This window comes from Delphinapterus leucas, chromosome 11, assembly GCF_059928025.1.
Source record: "Delphinapterus leucas isolate spDelLeu-1000000601 "Yukka" chromosome 11, BTC_Dleu_Yukka2, whole genome shotgun sequence".
Classification (NCBI taxonomy): Eukaryota; Metazoa; Chordata; class Mammalia; order Artiodactyla; family Monodontidae; genus Delphinapterus; species Delphinapterus leucas.
Genome location: NC_143139.1, coordinates 9878414 through 9895159, shown reverse-complemented (window position 1 = coordinate 9895159; position 16746 = coordinate 9878414). Strand labels below are relative to the sequence as shown.

Sequence of the window (16746 nt, the reverse complement as noted above, 5' to 3'; positions counted from 1 at the left end):
ATCTGGAATAAAAATGCTTGGACTGGCTTTCTACAGCTCTTTTCATTTCATACTGTAAGTCAAGTAGTTCTGGGCCCCCAGGTGATTATATATAATTCATGACTCTGTCTTGTTTTGTCATCTTTGAGTTTTTATATTTTGCGGTGAAAGCGAATCATCATTAGTACGTTTCCTGAAGCCATACCTACTTGTCCTTTTTGTTTGTTTGTTCAAATGAAACAGTGCATCAAGTATGGAATTAGATTAATGGGGTAAATATTATGAATCATACACTCCCTCTAATCCGATGCTCTTTCTTTTTTTGACCCCCATGTTTTGTTTTCCGTCTGTCATTCTCTCTCCATGTAGGCTTTTCAGCCCCATGTAAAGCTGTTGGAGCGAGGGAACAGAGGTAAAGAATGATGTAATGCACTGGCTGCCCCAAAGCATCTTTTGTTGGAATGGTTATTCCAGTCATCTCTTTATGAATCAAATGTGAGGGGCTGCTTTGTGGCAGGAGGCCTCTGCGAGAGCACATCAACGGGAAAGAGAAAGAGACATTCACTTGGAGGGCTCTTGCTGAAAATGGGTTTAACTCTCCTCTTGCCAGTCGCCACCAGCCTGACCTCATACATTTCAGTACAATGGAGTGGCTGAGCCTTTGAGCACACCACCATTACATCATCGTGGCAAATTAAAGGAGGAGGTGGGAAAAGAGGACTTATTGTTGTCATGGCCCATGAGATGATTGGAACTCAAATTGTTACTGAGAGGTTGGTGGCTCTGCTGGAAAGTGGAACGGAAAAAGTGCTGCTAATTGATAGCCGGCCATTTGTGGAATACAATACGTCCCACATTTTGGAAGCCATTAATATCAACTGCTCCAAGCTTATGAAGCGAAGGTTGCAACAGGACAAAGTGTTAATTACAGAGCTCATCCAGCACTCAGCCAAACATAAGGTACATGCTTGCTTTTTTTTTCCTTTTTAAAATAAATGGACCTGCTGAATGGGGAATCATTTTAAATGAAGCCTCCTTTTTAAGGGGAGGAAGTAATTTGAGGAAGTTTTGGTTGCTTTTTCTAAACTTTGATACCTTATGACACCTCAGAATAATTCACTAATTGCAGACACTGTCACACCTGAGGATATTTCTAAGCTACACAGAAAGCTTAACTTGTTTTTATTTGATCCAGTGCTATGTTTCCTTATTAATGCTAAAAGTTGTTTTATTAATTTAACACAAATAAAAAGTTATGTCTAATACAGTATATTATAATACTCAATTGTTAGCAATTATATAATAGTATATAATATTGTTTGTATATTATTAGTAACTAATACATGGTTTTATGTTGTTTACAAATGTACTGAAAGGAAATCATTCTTTTCAAGTGCCTTGACGAGAAAGTAGAAACTAATTATATTACAAGTGTTTTTTATTTGTGGGAAGTTAAGGTGATGGTCAGAATTTAAGGATCTTCAAGGAAAGTTTTTCTTAGGATTCCAGACTGTCAGCTTTGTGGTAGGTAAGGCTATTTGTTTTGTTCAGGAATAAAAATGAGTTCATGCTTTAATCTTACGAAAAGCTGATTTGTTACTGAGTAGAAACCATTTTAAATGTTTCTTTAGTGCGGGGGATCGGGATCGTTACGTTTATTTTGCGTATTATTTTGTTGTACACGTTTTTACCCTGTTATCGTGTTAAGGATTTAAAACTAAGGAGTTTTGAGCACATTTACACAGAAATAGCATCAAGTTTGCCTTGTAAATGTTGATTTTTGCAGACATTTAAACCGTGCGTATGCTTGGTTTATCCAGTACATTTGACTACATCTCGTTTTTATTCAGATTATTAAGGAAAACAGGAAGCAGTTACTTGCTTCAGCAGCAGAGGTGTATGGGATTATTTTCCTCGCTTTCCTCCCTGACAGCCTCACGTTTGCATTTTAGGTCGACGTTGATTGCAGTCAGAAGGTTGTAGTTTACGATCAAAGCTCCCAAGATGTGGCCTCTCTGGCCTCAGACTGTTTTCTCACTGTACTCCTGGCTAAACTGGAGAAGAGCTTCAGCTCTGTTCACCTGCTGGCAGGTAAGGCTTGTGGTACAACTGTGAGGACTCGCAACCTCCTTGAGCCTGTGAGTAAGCAGGGTTCCACAGCGAGCTCGAAGTACACTAGGTGGACGCAACTTTGAGGTCACTGTGTAAAATGACTTATTTATAGCTTCTGATTGACGTAACTATTCTAGTTAACCTGAATGCTGTTGTTCTTCCCCATTGGTCAGTGTATTTTTGATTTAGCTCAAATGCCTCTTCATCTGGTATTTATTAGCCAGAAGTGCCGTGTAGGTCTGTGTGCCCGTATAGATCTACGAACACCGAATGCTCTGCATTTCAGCTCGCTCTCAGTGCCCACCCCCAAGGAGAGGACCCGCCCAGCCTTCAGTGTGAACCCCTGCTAAACATTTTTGGGTGAAGTGGACTCCAGCGATAAGATCACCCCTCCTGGACGTTATGTACAATGAGATAGAAAGAGAATGTGTGCGGAATATTTCTTCCAATAATCAGAGGGAAAATTTTAAAACTAACTTGCGTATTTTTGTTTTGCTTTCACAACTGAAAAAAGTCTCAGCTTGCAAACGCTAAGCAACCAGCTGACTTTGTAAAGTGCGTGGAAAGGACTAGCTATTTTATATCTGCCCTAAAGGAGGGTGGTGTGGGAGTTCCATCTCATCAAATTCCAGAGCAGACTGTTGATCCTTTGCTCTCCCCGATTGGCAGACAGTACCGAAGCCCTTTCACTCACTCTGGCTCCCAGAGCAGGGAATACAGTTTGACAATGCGCAGTAACCTTTACCACAAAGCCGCTGTGTCCAGCAGATTCTGCCACAGTGATCGGCAAGATCACTTTCAAAAATCTGATCTAAGAAAAACAAAATATTGACAGACATTGTCACTTTCGCACCTTTCGTCTTTTGTTGCAGGGAGAGTCCGGTGAGCTTGATGTTAACTGGCAACTGATCGTTAGACTATGGACGTTTCAGTTGGAAGAGAATAGGATGAATCAGTTGTTGGTTTGTTACCACATTTAAACTCTCTGAAGGTTTCAATGAGACTTCTGTGTCTTCATTTCTCCCTCGTCAGCTTTTGCTCCTGGTTTCAAAGAGTAAGCATAGTTACCTGTCACTTTCAGGTCGTCTGTTGGCACACGTTTCATCTACGCTGCAATCCTGTCCTAAAGTGAAGCCAGCTTGTCTCAGAACGTAGCTCTCAGAACTCTGTAATGGAGAATTATAGCATTAGGTTCTGTGTCTCTTGGTAGGCGTGGTCTTTTACTGGGAGTGTAACTGTGTTAAACCTGACAACTGTTATTAGAGTTCCACTCACCTCGGTTGCTGAGTTTAGGAACGCAGTCATGCTTCTTGGAGCCACTGTGAGGGACTTTACCTTGGAACCCTATCGACGGAACCAGGGTTTTTCTTAAAGAGGGTGCACCCAGAGGGAAGGTGATTATCCCTCTTTGCTCTTGTTTGAGACGCTTTTCTCTACGGGGGCTCTGACCCGACGGCTTGGCCAGGCGGACGCTCCTGGAGGAATGAGCTCATGTCGAGTTTTAGTTACTCAAGTCGTTTCTCCTCTTTCCCGAGGAGCTCTCCCTTGTTATGTGGAAGGTTCTTTCCAGCCATGTGCGGCTTTGGGAGGGGTGCTCACTGGGCAGTAAGGAAGGAAAAGGACTCATTCTGACCATCAAGATCAGCCCTAGGGATACGTGGGATGGTGCTGGTCAGAAACCCTGGCATCCCCACTTTGTACGGGAAATGGGTCCTAGGCCTAAAGGAAAGCCCATCGAGGCAGCTCCGAGAACCACATACGTGTATTCACAGCTCCGTCTCGTCATCCACACCCCAGAATCCTGTATTTCTTTCAGCTTAGAAGGTGGCTTCAAGTACTGAATGACCTTGTTTGGGAGTTTCTGAGCAGCGAGATTTCTTAGGACACCTCAGAGAGGGTTCCGGATGATTAAAAGCCTCTCGGCCATCCCAAAGCTTCTGACCAGTTGGAAATTCCCTTGGTTAGTGAGCCTGTTCCTCAGAGTGGACAGAAAAGAGAGTTAGTAGAAGAAAGAGAGTGCTGGGGAAGGCGTGACCATCAGTTCTCGGCAGTGGTTTTTTTTTTTGTTTTGTCCTTTCGTTTTTTTGTTTTTTGCCAAGTTCCAGCAGCTGCTCTAGAGGACGTCCCAGGGATGTGGGGTAGAAGGACATATCAACACGTGTTTCTTAAATATTTTGCTTCGGGGAAAATAACTGACCTTGGAAAAGCATGCTAGCGACCCACAGGTGCTACGGGAAATGACAGGGTTGCTGGAGACAAGTTTCACTACAAGCTGCCCCTGATGCTTTCAGCAGTCACACAGATGCTTGTCGGCCCTGGGGGGGATGTGATAATAGAAAGACAAAGTGGTTTCTTGGAGTGATTTCTCCATTACTTTAGAGCTTTCAGTTACTTTGAGATTGACAGGAAGAAAGTATTAGATACGTCAGATGGTTTTTTTATGGTCATTATATCAGTATATGGCGTGAAGAATTATGGCCCGAATTCCATTCACCTTCGCAGGGCCACCTTACCTAGGGAGCAGTGACTCTGGAGAAGGGGAAGAAGAGGACCTCCCCAAGGAACTGATAGAGGAAGCATCTTAATAAGCCCTTTTCCTCAAGCAAGAGGAGACCCAGACTTAACCTGTGGGACCTAGTTACATGGACACTAACAACGAAGACTCCGTTTCGGGAGAGGGTTGGATTCGGGGAAGCTGCACTGGAGCTCAGTGGGCTTAATTCTTCCCTGTGGAACAGCAGGCTCTGCTCTGGGACAGGCTAGCCTGGTAAACTGCAGCTTCTGCCGGGGAAAGTGGTCCTGTTAAGCCTCTTTGACAGCTGATTATCAGTGAGACGGGGTCCCAAGCCTTCCAGTCCTGAAACTTAGAACCTGGGTCTGCAGTGAACTCGGCCTGTACTGGCCACATCTGTGGGCCCTACTCAGCCAGTGATCTTGACCCCTGACTGATCAACTTTCCCTCTTTTTAAGCCCAGCCAGTATTCTAAACCAAGTGATTAATATTTGATAGCCATATGCCACATGCGAGTCTTCGATTAGTATCTTAAAATCTTAGTTAAACTTATGTTGTCATGTATCTTCTTCATTTGTTAGCTTAACCCCCCTCCTGGATTCTCTGTTTTCAAGCCGAGGACTGTGTCTTTTTCATCCCTGTGTTCCCCACAAGGCCTAGCACTTCTTCAGTTTTCAATGGATATCTGAAATATAAATGAGCTTACATGTAGGTTTATACCATTTGTGTTTCATATGACTTATTTTATTCATTTAGTTTAATTTGTAAGTGATTAAACAGCGATGAAACTAATCTGAAAGTGTAGCGAAAACGAGGATATTTTGACATAAATGATTTGCAAGTTGTCTTTGTTCAGGTAGAGCAAAAATATAGCTGCTATGGGAAAAGTATCTAACACGAAAATGTTTCCATCTATTGAAGCAGATTTCAACATGATTTTAAGATCTAATAAATACGCTAGTACAGGGAATCCCCCGGTGGCCCAGTGGTTAGGACTCTGAGTTCTCACTGCTGAGGGCCTGGGTTCAATCCCTGGTCGGGGAACTAAGACCCCACAAGCCACGTGGTGTGGCCAAAAAACAAAACTCAACTCTAGTACAATTAAACAGGGCTTAAATCCTGAGCTTTGATGAGGAGCTACGAGCTCTAGAAAACCTAGTGCCACTCATAGGTGGATACAAGCCCTTGAATCCATATGAATTGAGAACAGTTGAAATAATTTCTTTTGTACTTTAAAAGTAAATTGAGGGACTTCCCTGATGGCGCAGTAGATAGGAATTCACCTGCCAGTGCAGAGGACACGGGTTAAAGCCCTGGTCCAGGAAGATCCCACACGCCGTGGAGCAACTAAGCCCGTGCGCCACAACTACTGAGCCCGGGTGCCACAACTACTGAAGCTTGCGCGCCTAGAGCCCACGCTTTGCAATAAGAGAAGCCACCGCAATGAGAAGCCCGCGCACCGCAGTGAAGAGTAGCCCCTGCTCGCTGCAACTAGGGGATGCACACGTGCAGAAACCAAGACCCAACGCAGCCAAAAACAAATAAATAAATTTATTTAAAAAAAAATTAAATTGCTTATCCTGCTTAGCCATTAATAAGTCTCCCAGCAGTCTCCCAATAACCAAGCCAGATTAGACCATAGCATTGTTTCACCCCCAGGGATTAAAGGGTTTTACTATGAATTGTAGCCTCATCTTAGCCAAAAAGAATGAACTTGGATCCCTTTGGAAAGTTGTCCCTCATCGTTGATGGATATAAACAGTTGCCAACCTTGACTTATTGATCAACTTTTTTGGTCTTGTTAACCTTCAGAAAACTAGTTCTCTCTAAAAAATAATCTTGTTTCTTGGCCTTTATTCATTATATTACTGTATTTTACTTGCCTTTGTCTATTATCAGTATATTTCTAAGGGTGCCAGATTGAAAACAAATATATTAGAAAGAAAGAAAAACCACCGAATCTAGACATTTTTTGCGTGTGCTGACATAGAGGAAACAGAAGAGTAAGTGGGTTCATTTAGTAGAAACAAAGATTGCTGTTCTATTATTTTCTTCTCTTTCCTCGCTGTTGGAACTCTGAGTAAAAGCAAAAGGGACCCACGAAAGTTTGCTAATTCTGCAGCACTCATTTCTACCCTGTGTTGAGGCACAGGATCGCCCTGCAGCAAAAAACCCTAACTGAATCACAGACCTCAGCCCTTTCATTTACAGACGAGGAAAATAACAGAGCCCTTGCGTGACTCTCCCCAGCTCTCACTCTTCTCACTGTGCGCCCAGGCCCCTGTCTGCAGTAATTCCCGAGTCGTCTGGAATTCCCTCAGGAGGCTAGACTGAGAATCAGGGGTGCCCACTTCAGATCAGGCCTGTGCTTTTGTGGTAGCTCTCTCTCAGCCTCTTTTTTTTTTTTTTTTTAACATCTTTATTGGGGTATAATTGCTTTACAGTGGTGTGTTAGTTTCTGCTTTATCTCTCAGCCTCTTTGTGGACTTCAGAGTCATATTCTTACTTCACATTTTATGGGAGAAGCAATGTATGAAAACAGACTGTATATAAAATTTTTAAGCATTAAATTTTTTCAGCTGGGGGGAATCATCAAATAAAAGTCTACTCTGTCCTGAGCTGAAATACCACTCCGGATAATGATAGAAGATACCATTGGGGTTAGTGTCAGGAGCAGTGCTGAGGGCTCTTAGAAACATTTTGTCTCCAAACACAGCTAAGGTCTTAGATTAATGTCTGCTGTGGCTGAAGGCCAAATACGTATTTCTTTGTTTTGAGTTAGAGCTGCTACTGTAGTTAGAGCTAGGAGTGAATAAAAATGTATTTGACTCTTGACACATTTTCAGTTTAACAGGAATCTAGATTCAGTCAGCAGTTCTGTGTGATAAACGTGCAGCTTTGGTTTAGTGGAGCCAGTTACCTTCCTAATGGAAGTAGGGCAGAACCCGGTCCTCCCGCTTACAGATTTGCTGTGCGCGCCGTTGTTCATCCGTTCTCTTATCCAGTGTGGCGTTTCTTCTGTCCTTGTGTCTAGAGAAGGGAAATCTTCAGTCATCCCATTTCAGATCCTGTAGTAGCTGGTAAAAGAGATTGACGTTAATGGATTCCAGTCAAAGTACTGCAGTTATTCAGGAATTGGCTCTTCTTGTGTTTAAAGAGCTGCGGTGAGAGCCACTGAAAACAGACTAAAAATAGGTACCGTTTCGCCCACTGGTTGCCGTGTAGTTGCTGGCTCTACTTCTCAGTTTGCATGAGGTTATCTAAACTGGCCCGTCTTTTCTCCACTTCTTACCTGCCTGTGTGGTAACAAGCCAGCTCTGTCACTCCCCAGCTACCGGCGGCTAAGACATCATGCCTGAGGCTGTGTCTGTTTAACAAATGGACTGCAGACCAGGCTCGAGACAGTCCCTCACCCTGACATTTGGCACAAGCTACACAGAAGCACCCTGGGTGACAGTGGTGACATCAGTCTTCCCCTGCCCTGGTCATGTCATTTGTGTCCTGTCCATTCAGCCGGCCTCACAGTGTTCGAGGGCCCCCTTGGGTGGGCCCCGGGGTGGGCCTGGGGGATAGGGTACCGGAAAAGTGCACATCTTGCCCCTGCCCTGGAGACCCCTCGGTTAATTTGGGGCAGCACGTCTGGAGAGGATGAAATAGAAGCAGGTGACAGTGCGTCGAGCCGTGTGTCACAGTGATAAGGGGTGACTCGGTGTTGCCTGCAGGAGTTGGGGAAGGTTTGAGGGCGGCGGTGGAATTTTAATCGAACCTTGAAAAATGAGTAAGATTTGGGTGGGGAGGGTCCTCTGTGGACTGACATCATTAAAAATGGCAGGAGTGAACACAGATTTTAGGAGGCAGCCAGGAGACTGAGTGGACTTTTTGTGACGGGAGGAAGGGGAATTGAGAGGAAGTGCAGTCAGGCTGTGCGGGCCCTTCAGCCTGGCAGGACGAGTCTGTGCTTTGCTGGGCTGGCCTGGGGAGCCCTTGGAGACTCGGTGACACCTGTCACCTCTTGGCCACCAGACCTTTCTTCTGGCCTCCCTGCGCTATGCTTCCAACTCAGGCCCACATCAGCCCCTCAGACCTGCCCCGGGACCCTCCTCCCTGCTCTCTCACCCTGTCTTGCTGCCTCTCTGCCCTTTCCTCGCACCCTCGCCAACGTTACTTCTCTTTTTGATATTTTCAGCGTAACTGTGATTATATCACTCCCCAGCCTAGTCTGCATCAGTGCTCTTAGGGAAAGTTCCAGAATCCTTCCCCGACTCCGAAGCCCTGCAGTGGCGGCTCCTGCCTGCCTCTGTGCCCTCATCTCGTGCCCCTCTCCGTCCTCAGGTTGGGTGTGTGTGTGTGTGTGTGTGTGTGTGTGTATTTTAGCACTTTAGCCTCAGTTGCCTGAGACCTGCAGCCCAGAGGCACCCTCCTCCTCCTCCAGGTGTCCCCCTCTCCCCATGTACCTGGGTGCCTCCTTCTGGATTCACGGTGGCCGTCAAGCCCCCCCTGGCTCCCAGGCAGAGTTGGGTGTCCTCTGTCACACACACTCCTTTGGCCACCCACCATAATTAGCCAATTATTCATCTAATTATTTGGTTGAAGTTTGTCCCACTGAACTGTCAATTCCAGAGAGGGCCGCTGTCATGGTCACTGCTGTCCCATCAGCCAGCGCCGTGTCCGGCTCGCAGCAGTGCCCACGGCACGGCTCTGCACCCTCCTGTGGATGCCAGTGGTCTCCAGGGTTGTTTGGCTGACAAACAGGGACCCTCTCCTTCCCGCTGCTCCGCCGCATCTGCTGGGAGGCGGTGCGCTTGGCCCCGGAGGAGGACGGCTGCCAGAGTGGACACACCCCAGGGGGTCCCGGGAGGGCCTGCTCGTGGTGGATTAGGAAGCCTGAGCTTCACGGGAAAAGGCCCAAGAAGTGAGCTGTGTGGTGACCCGTGCGCAGTTCACACGTCAGGCAGATTGGACTCCGAAGAGTCGTCCTCGGGAGACCAGACTCCTATTCGCTTTTCCTCGGGACTCAGAGCATCGTCTCCCGATGGATAGTCTCATGAGGCTTTGCCCCCGACGGTCACCAGGGGCGCATCCGGCAGCCGCTTCATCCTTCGCCGGGATCTGATTATAGTTGGTCCAGTTCGTTTCCTGAGAGCTGTGCCCCTGGTTCCCTGAGCCCTGGATGTCGTACCGGACTCTGTCGTCCTGAGCTGCCGAGGGAACCCACCTCTCGTGGAAAGTTCCCTGGACGTGATAGAAGCACCCTGAGGACTCACTGGGGCTTCTGGATGATGAAAGCAGCACTTACCAATCTCCCTTTTTAACCTTTCGTAGCAGAGAAATGTTTTCCTTGCCCTGTGCTGCTTCGCTCACCCTGAGGGTCCTCTGAGGCCTTGTGGTCAAGGAGTAGGAAGCAGGTTCTGGGCTCACACCCAGGACCGCAGAGCTTTCAGCTCTGAATGGAATCAGGAAGTTTTTTTTTTTTTTTTTTTTTTTTGCGGTACGCAGGCCTCTCACTGTTGTGGCCTCTCCTGTTGCGGAGCACAGGCTCCAGACGCGCAGGCTCAGCGGCCATGGCTCACGGGCCCAGCTGCTCCGCGGCATGTGGGATCTTCCCGGACCCGGGCACGAACCCGTGTCCCCTGCATCGGCAGGCGGACTCTCAACCACTGCGCCACCCGGGAAGCCCCAGGAAGTCCTTTTGAACACCCAAAATACACAAGACTTATGTCCATCAACAGCTATTCATTGTATCAAGGGAGGATTCAATGAACATTTAATTATGTGCCAAGCACTGTGCTAAATGCAGAGGTGATTGCAAAGGAGTGTGAGACACAATTCTTATGCACACAGTTCACAGGGTATTATAGCCGGAGAGGTAAGAGGTCACCACACACACACACACACACACACACACACACACACACACGGAAAGAGAATTCACAATTACCAGGTTAATTGTAAATTCTTACTGCCGTGTGATGGCTCTGTGTGTGTGTGTGTGTGTGTGTGTGTGTATGTTTTGGCTGCGTGGCTTGTGATATCTTAGTTCCCTGACCAGCGATCGAGCCTGTGCTTCTTGAAGTGGACGCACGGAGCCCTGACCCCTGAACTGCCAGGGAATTCCCATGGCTATACCTTTTATAGAAGTTCTAAGTTGGCAAGACCATATTTAAATACACTGGTCAGGGAAGCATTTTTTTTAATACAGCAGAATTTAAAAAAATGCAACAGAATAGAATTGAAACTAGAGGGACTTCCCTGGTTGTTACCAGAGGCTGGAGATGAGAAAGCCCAGGTGTGGTGGGAAAACAGTAAGAAGATGAATGGGCCTGGGCCATGGTGGTGGGTAGAATAGGGACAGTGAGGGTGGACAGTAGAGTGGGATCAGGTGATGAAGGGCTTGAGTGTCTGGTCAGGAATTTTGAATTGTATTCTGTGGGTATTTGGGAGCAGAGGATACATCAACACTTTATCTCAGGACCTTAATCTGGCCGCAGAGTGGAAACAAGTTGGGAAAAGGACGGACAGATCAGAGAGAGCTGTTCCTGAATTTATCTAACAGTGCGGCATGGAGCTCGTGGGCTGGGGGGGGGGAGGAGGCGGGGACAGACAGATGGACATCGCAAAAGCAAGCCCGAGTGTTGGCAGACCAGGGGGCTGCTGCTGAGGTGACCGGGAGAACGGGGCAGATGCGAACAGGGGTACAGAACCAAAGAGAGCGAGATATTGGCTTGGAATTTATTTTAGGAGTATCGATAAGTCTTTCAAGTGAAAATGACCAAAAGAGGATTGAAAACGTTAGGTTGGAGTTTGGGACCTCAAGCCCCCAAATGCAACCCTGGAAATCTTTGATTTTCAGGTGAACATGAGCAAAGGTGATCTCCTTAGTAACCTCCTCCTTGCATGCTGATGGAAGCACAGGCCTTCTAGGTCCTTCCTCCTCAGGAAGCCCCAGGCTGCTGTTCGCTTGGCTGTGGCGTCACGTCTTAAAGTCACTGGAGGACCAGTCAGGTGGCCTCTGTGAACCTCTCTCCTGCTTATAGAGCTTGTTGCCTTTGCTTAGCCAAGGGTGGATTCTGGCCGTAATTCCTTTTGATTGGTCATTCTGGTTGTGCTGTTCAGAACAATCTTTGTTTGAAGGCAGGTATTGAGAGTCCTGCCTGGCTGTGCGTGTGTGTGTGTGTGTGTGTGTGTGTGCGTGCGTGTGTGTTGAAGAAGAGCCTCTGGGTATAGTTATGTATTGCCAATTTGAAAGATCAGTAAGAGTAAAAAATATCACTCGACATCTTCTGAGAACTCTTTACTAAACAACACTTCTGGATTTTGCCAGTCGAATTGATCTAGATAACATTATCTTGAGGAATGTAAGATTTAGACATTATGAGACATGAGAACTCTTGTAAGTTGCATTATTTTAGTATTTAGTGCTTTTTTTTTACGCTAGTATTTTGAAAATTTTTAATTTGTTTATTGTGTGTTTGATAACTGTTAATCCAAAAATTAGCTAGAGGGCTTCCCTGGTGGCGCAGCGGTTAAGAATCCGCCTGCCAGTGCAGGGGACACGGGTTCGAGCCCTGGTCCGGGAAGATCCCACATGCCGCGGAGCAGCTAAGCCCGTGCACCACAACTACTGAGCCTGCGCTCTAGAGCCCACGAGCCACAACTACTGAGCCCGTGAGCCACAACTACTGAGCCCGCGCGCCACAACGAAGAATAGCTGCTGCTCACCGCAACTAGAGAAAGGCCCGCGCGCAGCATTGAAGACCCAACGCAGCCAAAATTAATTAATTAATTAATTAATTTTAAAAAGAGAGAGAGATGGGATTGTTTCGTTTAAAAAAAAATTAGCTAGAATGTCCCATTCCCCAGCTGTGCCAGGTGATAGGTTGTTCTCATACAGAGTGAGCTTTTTTGGGGGTGTTATTCGTGGGGCAAGTTTTACGAGTTGGAGGCTACTTCTCAGGCTTCCTGGAGGATCTCCACAGAAATGCATGTCTGTCCACCATCCTCTCAAGTGGATGGAGGAGATGGAATGAGAGTTTAAAATGAACGTTCCACGTCATTTGGGATTTTCCTCTTCTGTGCTGCTCAGCGGAGAGTTGACTAGCTAGGACATAATTGCTGCTGATGTTGCTGAGGAAAGCGTGCCATGCTCTCTACCCTCCTGCAAACGATCGATCAAGCCTGTGTGGTTGGGCTTACCCAGACCAACCTATGTACTTTGGAAAAGTACAGTTACATATTTTTGTTTGCTTTCTTTGGAGGTACAAAATTAATGTTGCCTTTCCTTTGCCTTTTATGTCAGTAGTTTCAGCTTTCCATGTATACAGTCCACTGACCCTGGGAGAACTGTGACCATGCTTGTGTGTTTTTAAATGGTTAGAGGGTAAAGCTGCCTGAATCAGTCACTTCAGACTAAAGTGCAAAATAGTTATTCATGAGAGCAGTTAAAATACTTGCAAAATACACATTTCAGCATTTCATTGTTTAATATTAGGGTTGTCTCCTTTGTGTAATAGCAAAGCCCAGATTTTATTTTCAGTATGGAGAGAACTGTTCTCTACAGGTGCAGGAATACTCCACTTAAATCCTTCACATAGGGCTTCCCTGGTGGCGCAGTGGTTGAGAGTCCGCCTGCCGATGCAGGGGACACAGGTTCGTGCCCCGGTCTGGGAAGATCCCACATGCCGCAGAGCGGCTGGGCCCGTGAGCCATGGCCGCTAAGCCTGCGCGTCCGGAGCCTGTGCTCCGCAACGGGAGAGGCCACGACAGTGAGAGGCCCGCGTACTGCAAAAAAAAAAAAAAAAAAAAATTCCTTCACATACATTCTAGAATAAGTAAATGAATGGGTCGTATTTATGTCCCAAAAAGGGGGTCTTTGTTTTACAAAAGGGTTAAGCAGCATGAGAACTATATTTAAAAGCTGAAATTATATAAACTGTGAAAATGGTTTAATGTACAGAAATTAAATTTGCATATGACTTTAGAAAAATATCTTTCATAAAGTAGAGCTTTGTGTAAATAGATTTCTGTACATAGCCATGGAACTCATCCCCAGTATGGGAAGGGGCTACCTTTAATCCCCCTTCCCAGCTTAGGCAGCTCTGTCAGCTGATAAAGCTCTTAGGACTTGCTCCCCATTTGAACTGAAGCATAAGTGAGCAGCCCTCTGTTTCTCCCTGCAAGGAACTGTCTTCAGAGTCATGGAATTGACATTTATCTCTGGTTTGACTAAAAGGAGACGGAAACATTTTGAGAATTTGCGTCTTAAAATTAACATTGCTAATCTGTAGTAAAGTGCTACTTTTGTGAATATTCTTTTATTTTAAGAAACAACTCTGTGATTTATAACTGCAAGGGTCAGAGGGAAGAGAAAACCGACCAGTTAGAATTGTTTAGTGGCATCGTTTTAAGTATTTTATTTTACATGGCAGACTTTTTTTGCCTCTGAAAATGGAATGGTGGTTGACATTGGCTTTTATAGAAAATTATATTTATGGTTCGAATTGTGAAGGAGGTACTCTTAAGGGAAGAAGTATTTCTTGGCTGAATGAGAAGAAAGTGATATACAAATTATGAATGGCTTTAAGCTGTACCAGGTGTTTTCTCCGTCCAAAGTAATATGTATGTTTTTATTTATAAATATGCATTCTACAGGTAAATTTGTGGAAGACTAACAGAAATATGGATTTTTAACATTGCAGTTTGTCTGCCTGTTCATCCAAGTGTGTAGAGGCCAGTGGTGTCCGTATGTCTATCTGCTGGTCTCCCCACCCCCATTTCTCTACAGGCCAGGGTGTCTGCATATGTGTCTTCCTTTCTCTTAAAACAAACACTCCTAGCACAAGGGGCCAAAGCCGGTACAGCATTCTGAGATTGAGGTCTGTCTTAGGGAAGCACACGTGCGTTGTTCGACTTTCTATTTTCTCCATTCCTAGATGATAAGCAGCATAAAATCTAGGGACAGGAGAAACTTGGCAAGATTGGACGGTGAGTCAGATACTTGAAGGACTTTAAAAAATATTTTTAAACTTTTTCAAGAAGCGTGTCAGTTTCTCAGTGCTGCTTTCACAGTAAACAAGCGGAGATCATGAACTGGTGTTGTGTCTTCTTGTCATAATAGAATCTAACTCAGGGTCTGGGGACAGCAGAGTTGGGACAAGGGCAGAGATGACTCTTGATTCTGTGTCTGTCAGCCATTTGTAACAGAAAGTTTACGTAGATGAATTGTACTTTTCTTCTTGTAAGAGGAAGAGGGACATTTCAGACATTGTTTCAAAACTGAGTCGCTGAGAGGTTACAGATAGTTTCTCGAGGGTTCGGGTAAGTCAGGCAGTGTCTCATCTGTTGTTAATTAATGAAATGAAACTGGGGTCACTGGAGTCCAACGATGAATGAAAGGTCAGCGAATGGAAAAAACTGTCAATGAAGGAGGATGTCAGCAGAGTGGAACATTGTCAGAGATAAAGATCAGGGAGAATGTACTCTTTGGCTGAGGTAGTGTTGTGTGGAAGTTACCAGGAGTCCTGGTTTGGGACATTTCAAGCCAGCCTGAGCACTAGATGAATGCTCTGATTTCGCAAAATCTGTTAAATATTTTAAGGCTGTTTGCATTTGTGCTGCTAGAGATTAGTTGAAAAAATTTGTAAGGAAAAAAAAAGTTTCTGTTTGTTTTATAATGTGTTATTGCTGTTTTGTTTGGCTTTGGGGTTTTGTTTTGAGGCTGAATAGTGGCTGCTTTCTCTCGTTTTTTTTTTTTTCTGTTTTCTTAGAATTTTCTAGAGCCACACTCACATTTTACTTGTTAGGACCACCAAAGTTAGAAGTGATTTAGGATAAAATGAATGATAGAGCTGCACTTCAAACAGCCCAGGCCGGCCGGCCTTCAGTTCACGACTGTTGGAGAATTTGTCCCCTGTGAACGTAGTTCGGTGGAGGACGGGCTGAAAGTCACCGAGACGCCGCAACCGTCTCACCACCGATTCACAAACCGTGATCGTAAGCCGGCCATGACCGTGTTTTTTGTATCTCCCGCTAGTTCTTCCTCAGCTTTGTTACTGGTCTCATGTGACTCACACTTACAGAGTTCTTGTTTCTCTGGTCAGGTCAGATCCCCTTCCCTTTTCTCTCCCTCATCGAAGTTTTTGAACCATGTGGCTTGGGGGAAGCAAGGCTCTTCCGTCAGTTTGGGAGAGGCCCGTGGCCATTTTCAGCCTGGTGAAATGAGACTAAAATGAGGGCAGGACCCCAGAGATGTCAGCAGGCTGTCCCCACATCCTAGAGAGCGTTGCAGTTAATTCCGTGGTATTTAGAGACACGGCTTAGCAGAGCGAGTGAGTACAATCTCGAGCCGGGCTCACGTCCAGCTCTGTTGATTATCACCCGGCGTCTTTCTGAACCTCTCTTTCCTTATCTGTAAAATGGGAGTAATCGAAGCACCTACCTCATGGGGCAGTTGTAAAGACTGAACAAACCCTTGTAAAGTGCTTAGAGCAACGCTTGTCACATAGTAAATGTCCAGTAACTCTGGGAGTCCTTACATTATTTATAAATATGATGACATAAGTTTCAGATGGAATTCAAGTGGAGTTTCCTTGGATTGCCGGGTTTCTCGGTTCTCTGAGAACATTTACTGGACTCTCGTTTTGTTGGATTTAAATGAGAGATCATCCCATGAACTGTTTTGGAAACAGAATAGGAAAAAACATGAAAACAGTTCTTTAGAGAAACACCAGAACAACAAAAGTTAATGGAAGTTAAAATTTAAATTATAATCAAAATAGTGGCCGTCAGTTATCGCATTGGGTAGGTGTAAGACAGGCAAATAATGTATAGACTCTTTAACATCTATCCTTACAAGAACTGCTTTGAGGGAAAAACTCACCTTAAATAACTGCATTATGCAGTTAAGAGGCTGAAAAGGACAAAACGTTAATGAAATAAAATGATAAATCCTGAACAGTGACAGGCACACACGTGTGCCAATATTAACTGGCCCCTGTTTTGAGATTGCCGTGGCTTATACTGTAGGTGTGGGGACTCTAATTTACTCCATCTCAGCAGCTGCGGCAGCCCCAGCACAGCATCTCCTTGAGTGTGAGTGAGTTCCACCAGCTTAGATTTTAAGAGACTTTAGGGGGCAAAATGGGAGG

At 45.4% G+C, this 16746-nt stretch overlaps 1 protein-coding gene across 18 annotated transcripts in view; it reads left to right on the top strand.

Moving 5' to 3' along the window:
• The window catches only part of DUSP16 (dual specificity phosphatase 16), an 84281-nt gene that overhangs the window by 37193 nt on the left and 30342 nt on the right, over positions 1-16746 (top strand). For 17 of the 18 annotated variants that reach the window (XM_022577620.3, XM_089920326.1, XM_022577619.2 and 14 more), the window contains 2 exons: positions 349-939; positions 1932-2070. In XM_022577620.3, the coding sequence (XP_022433328.1) occupies positions 712-939; positions 1932-2070 (367 nt within the window). In that variant the 5' untranslated portion in view covers positions 349-711. Of the gene's footprint in view, positions 1-348; positions 940-1931; positions 2071-15366; positions 15593-16746 lie in introns of those variants that run through there. The other variant, XM_089920330.1, reaches the window with a different exon arrangement.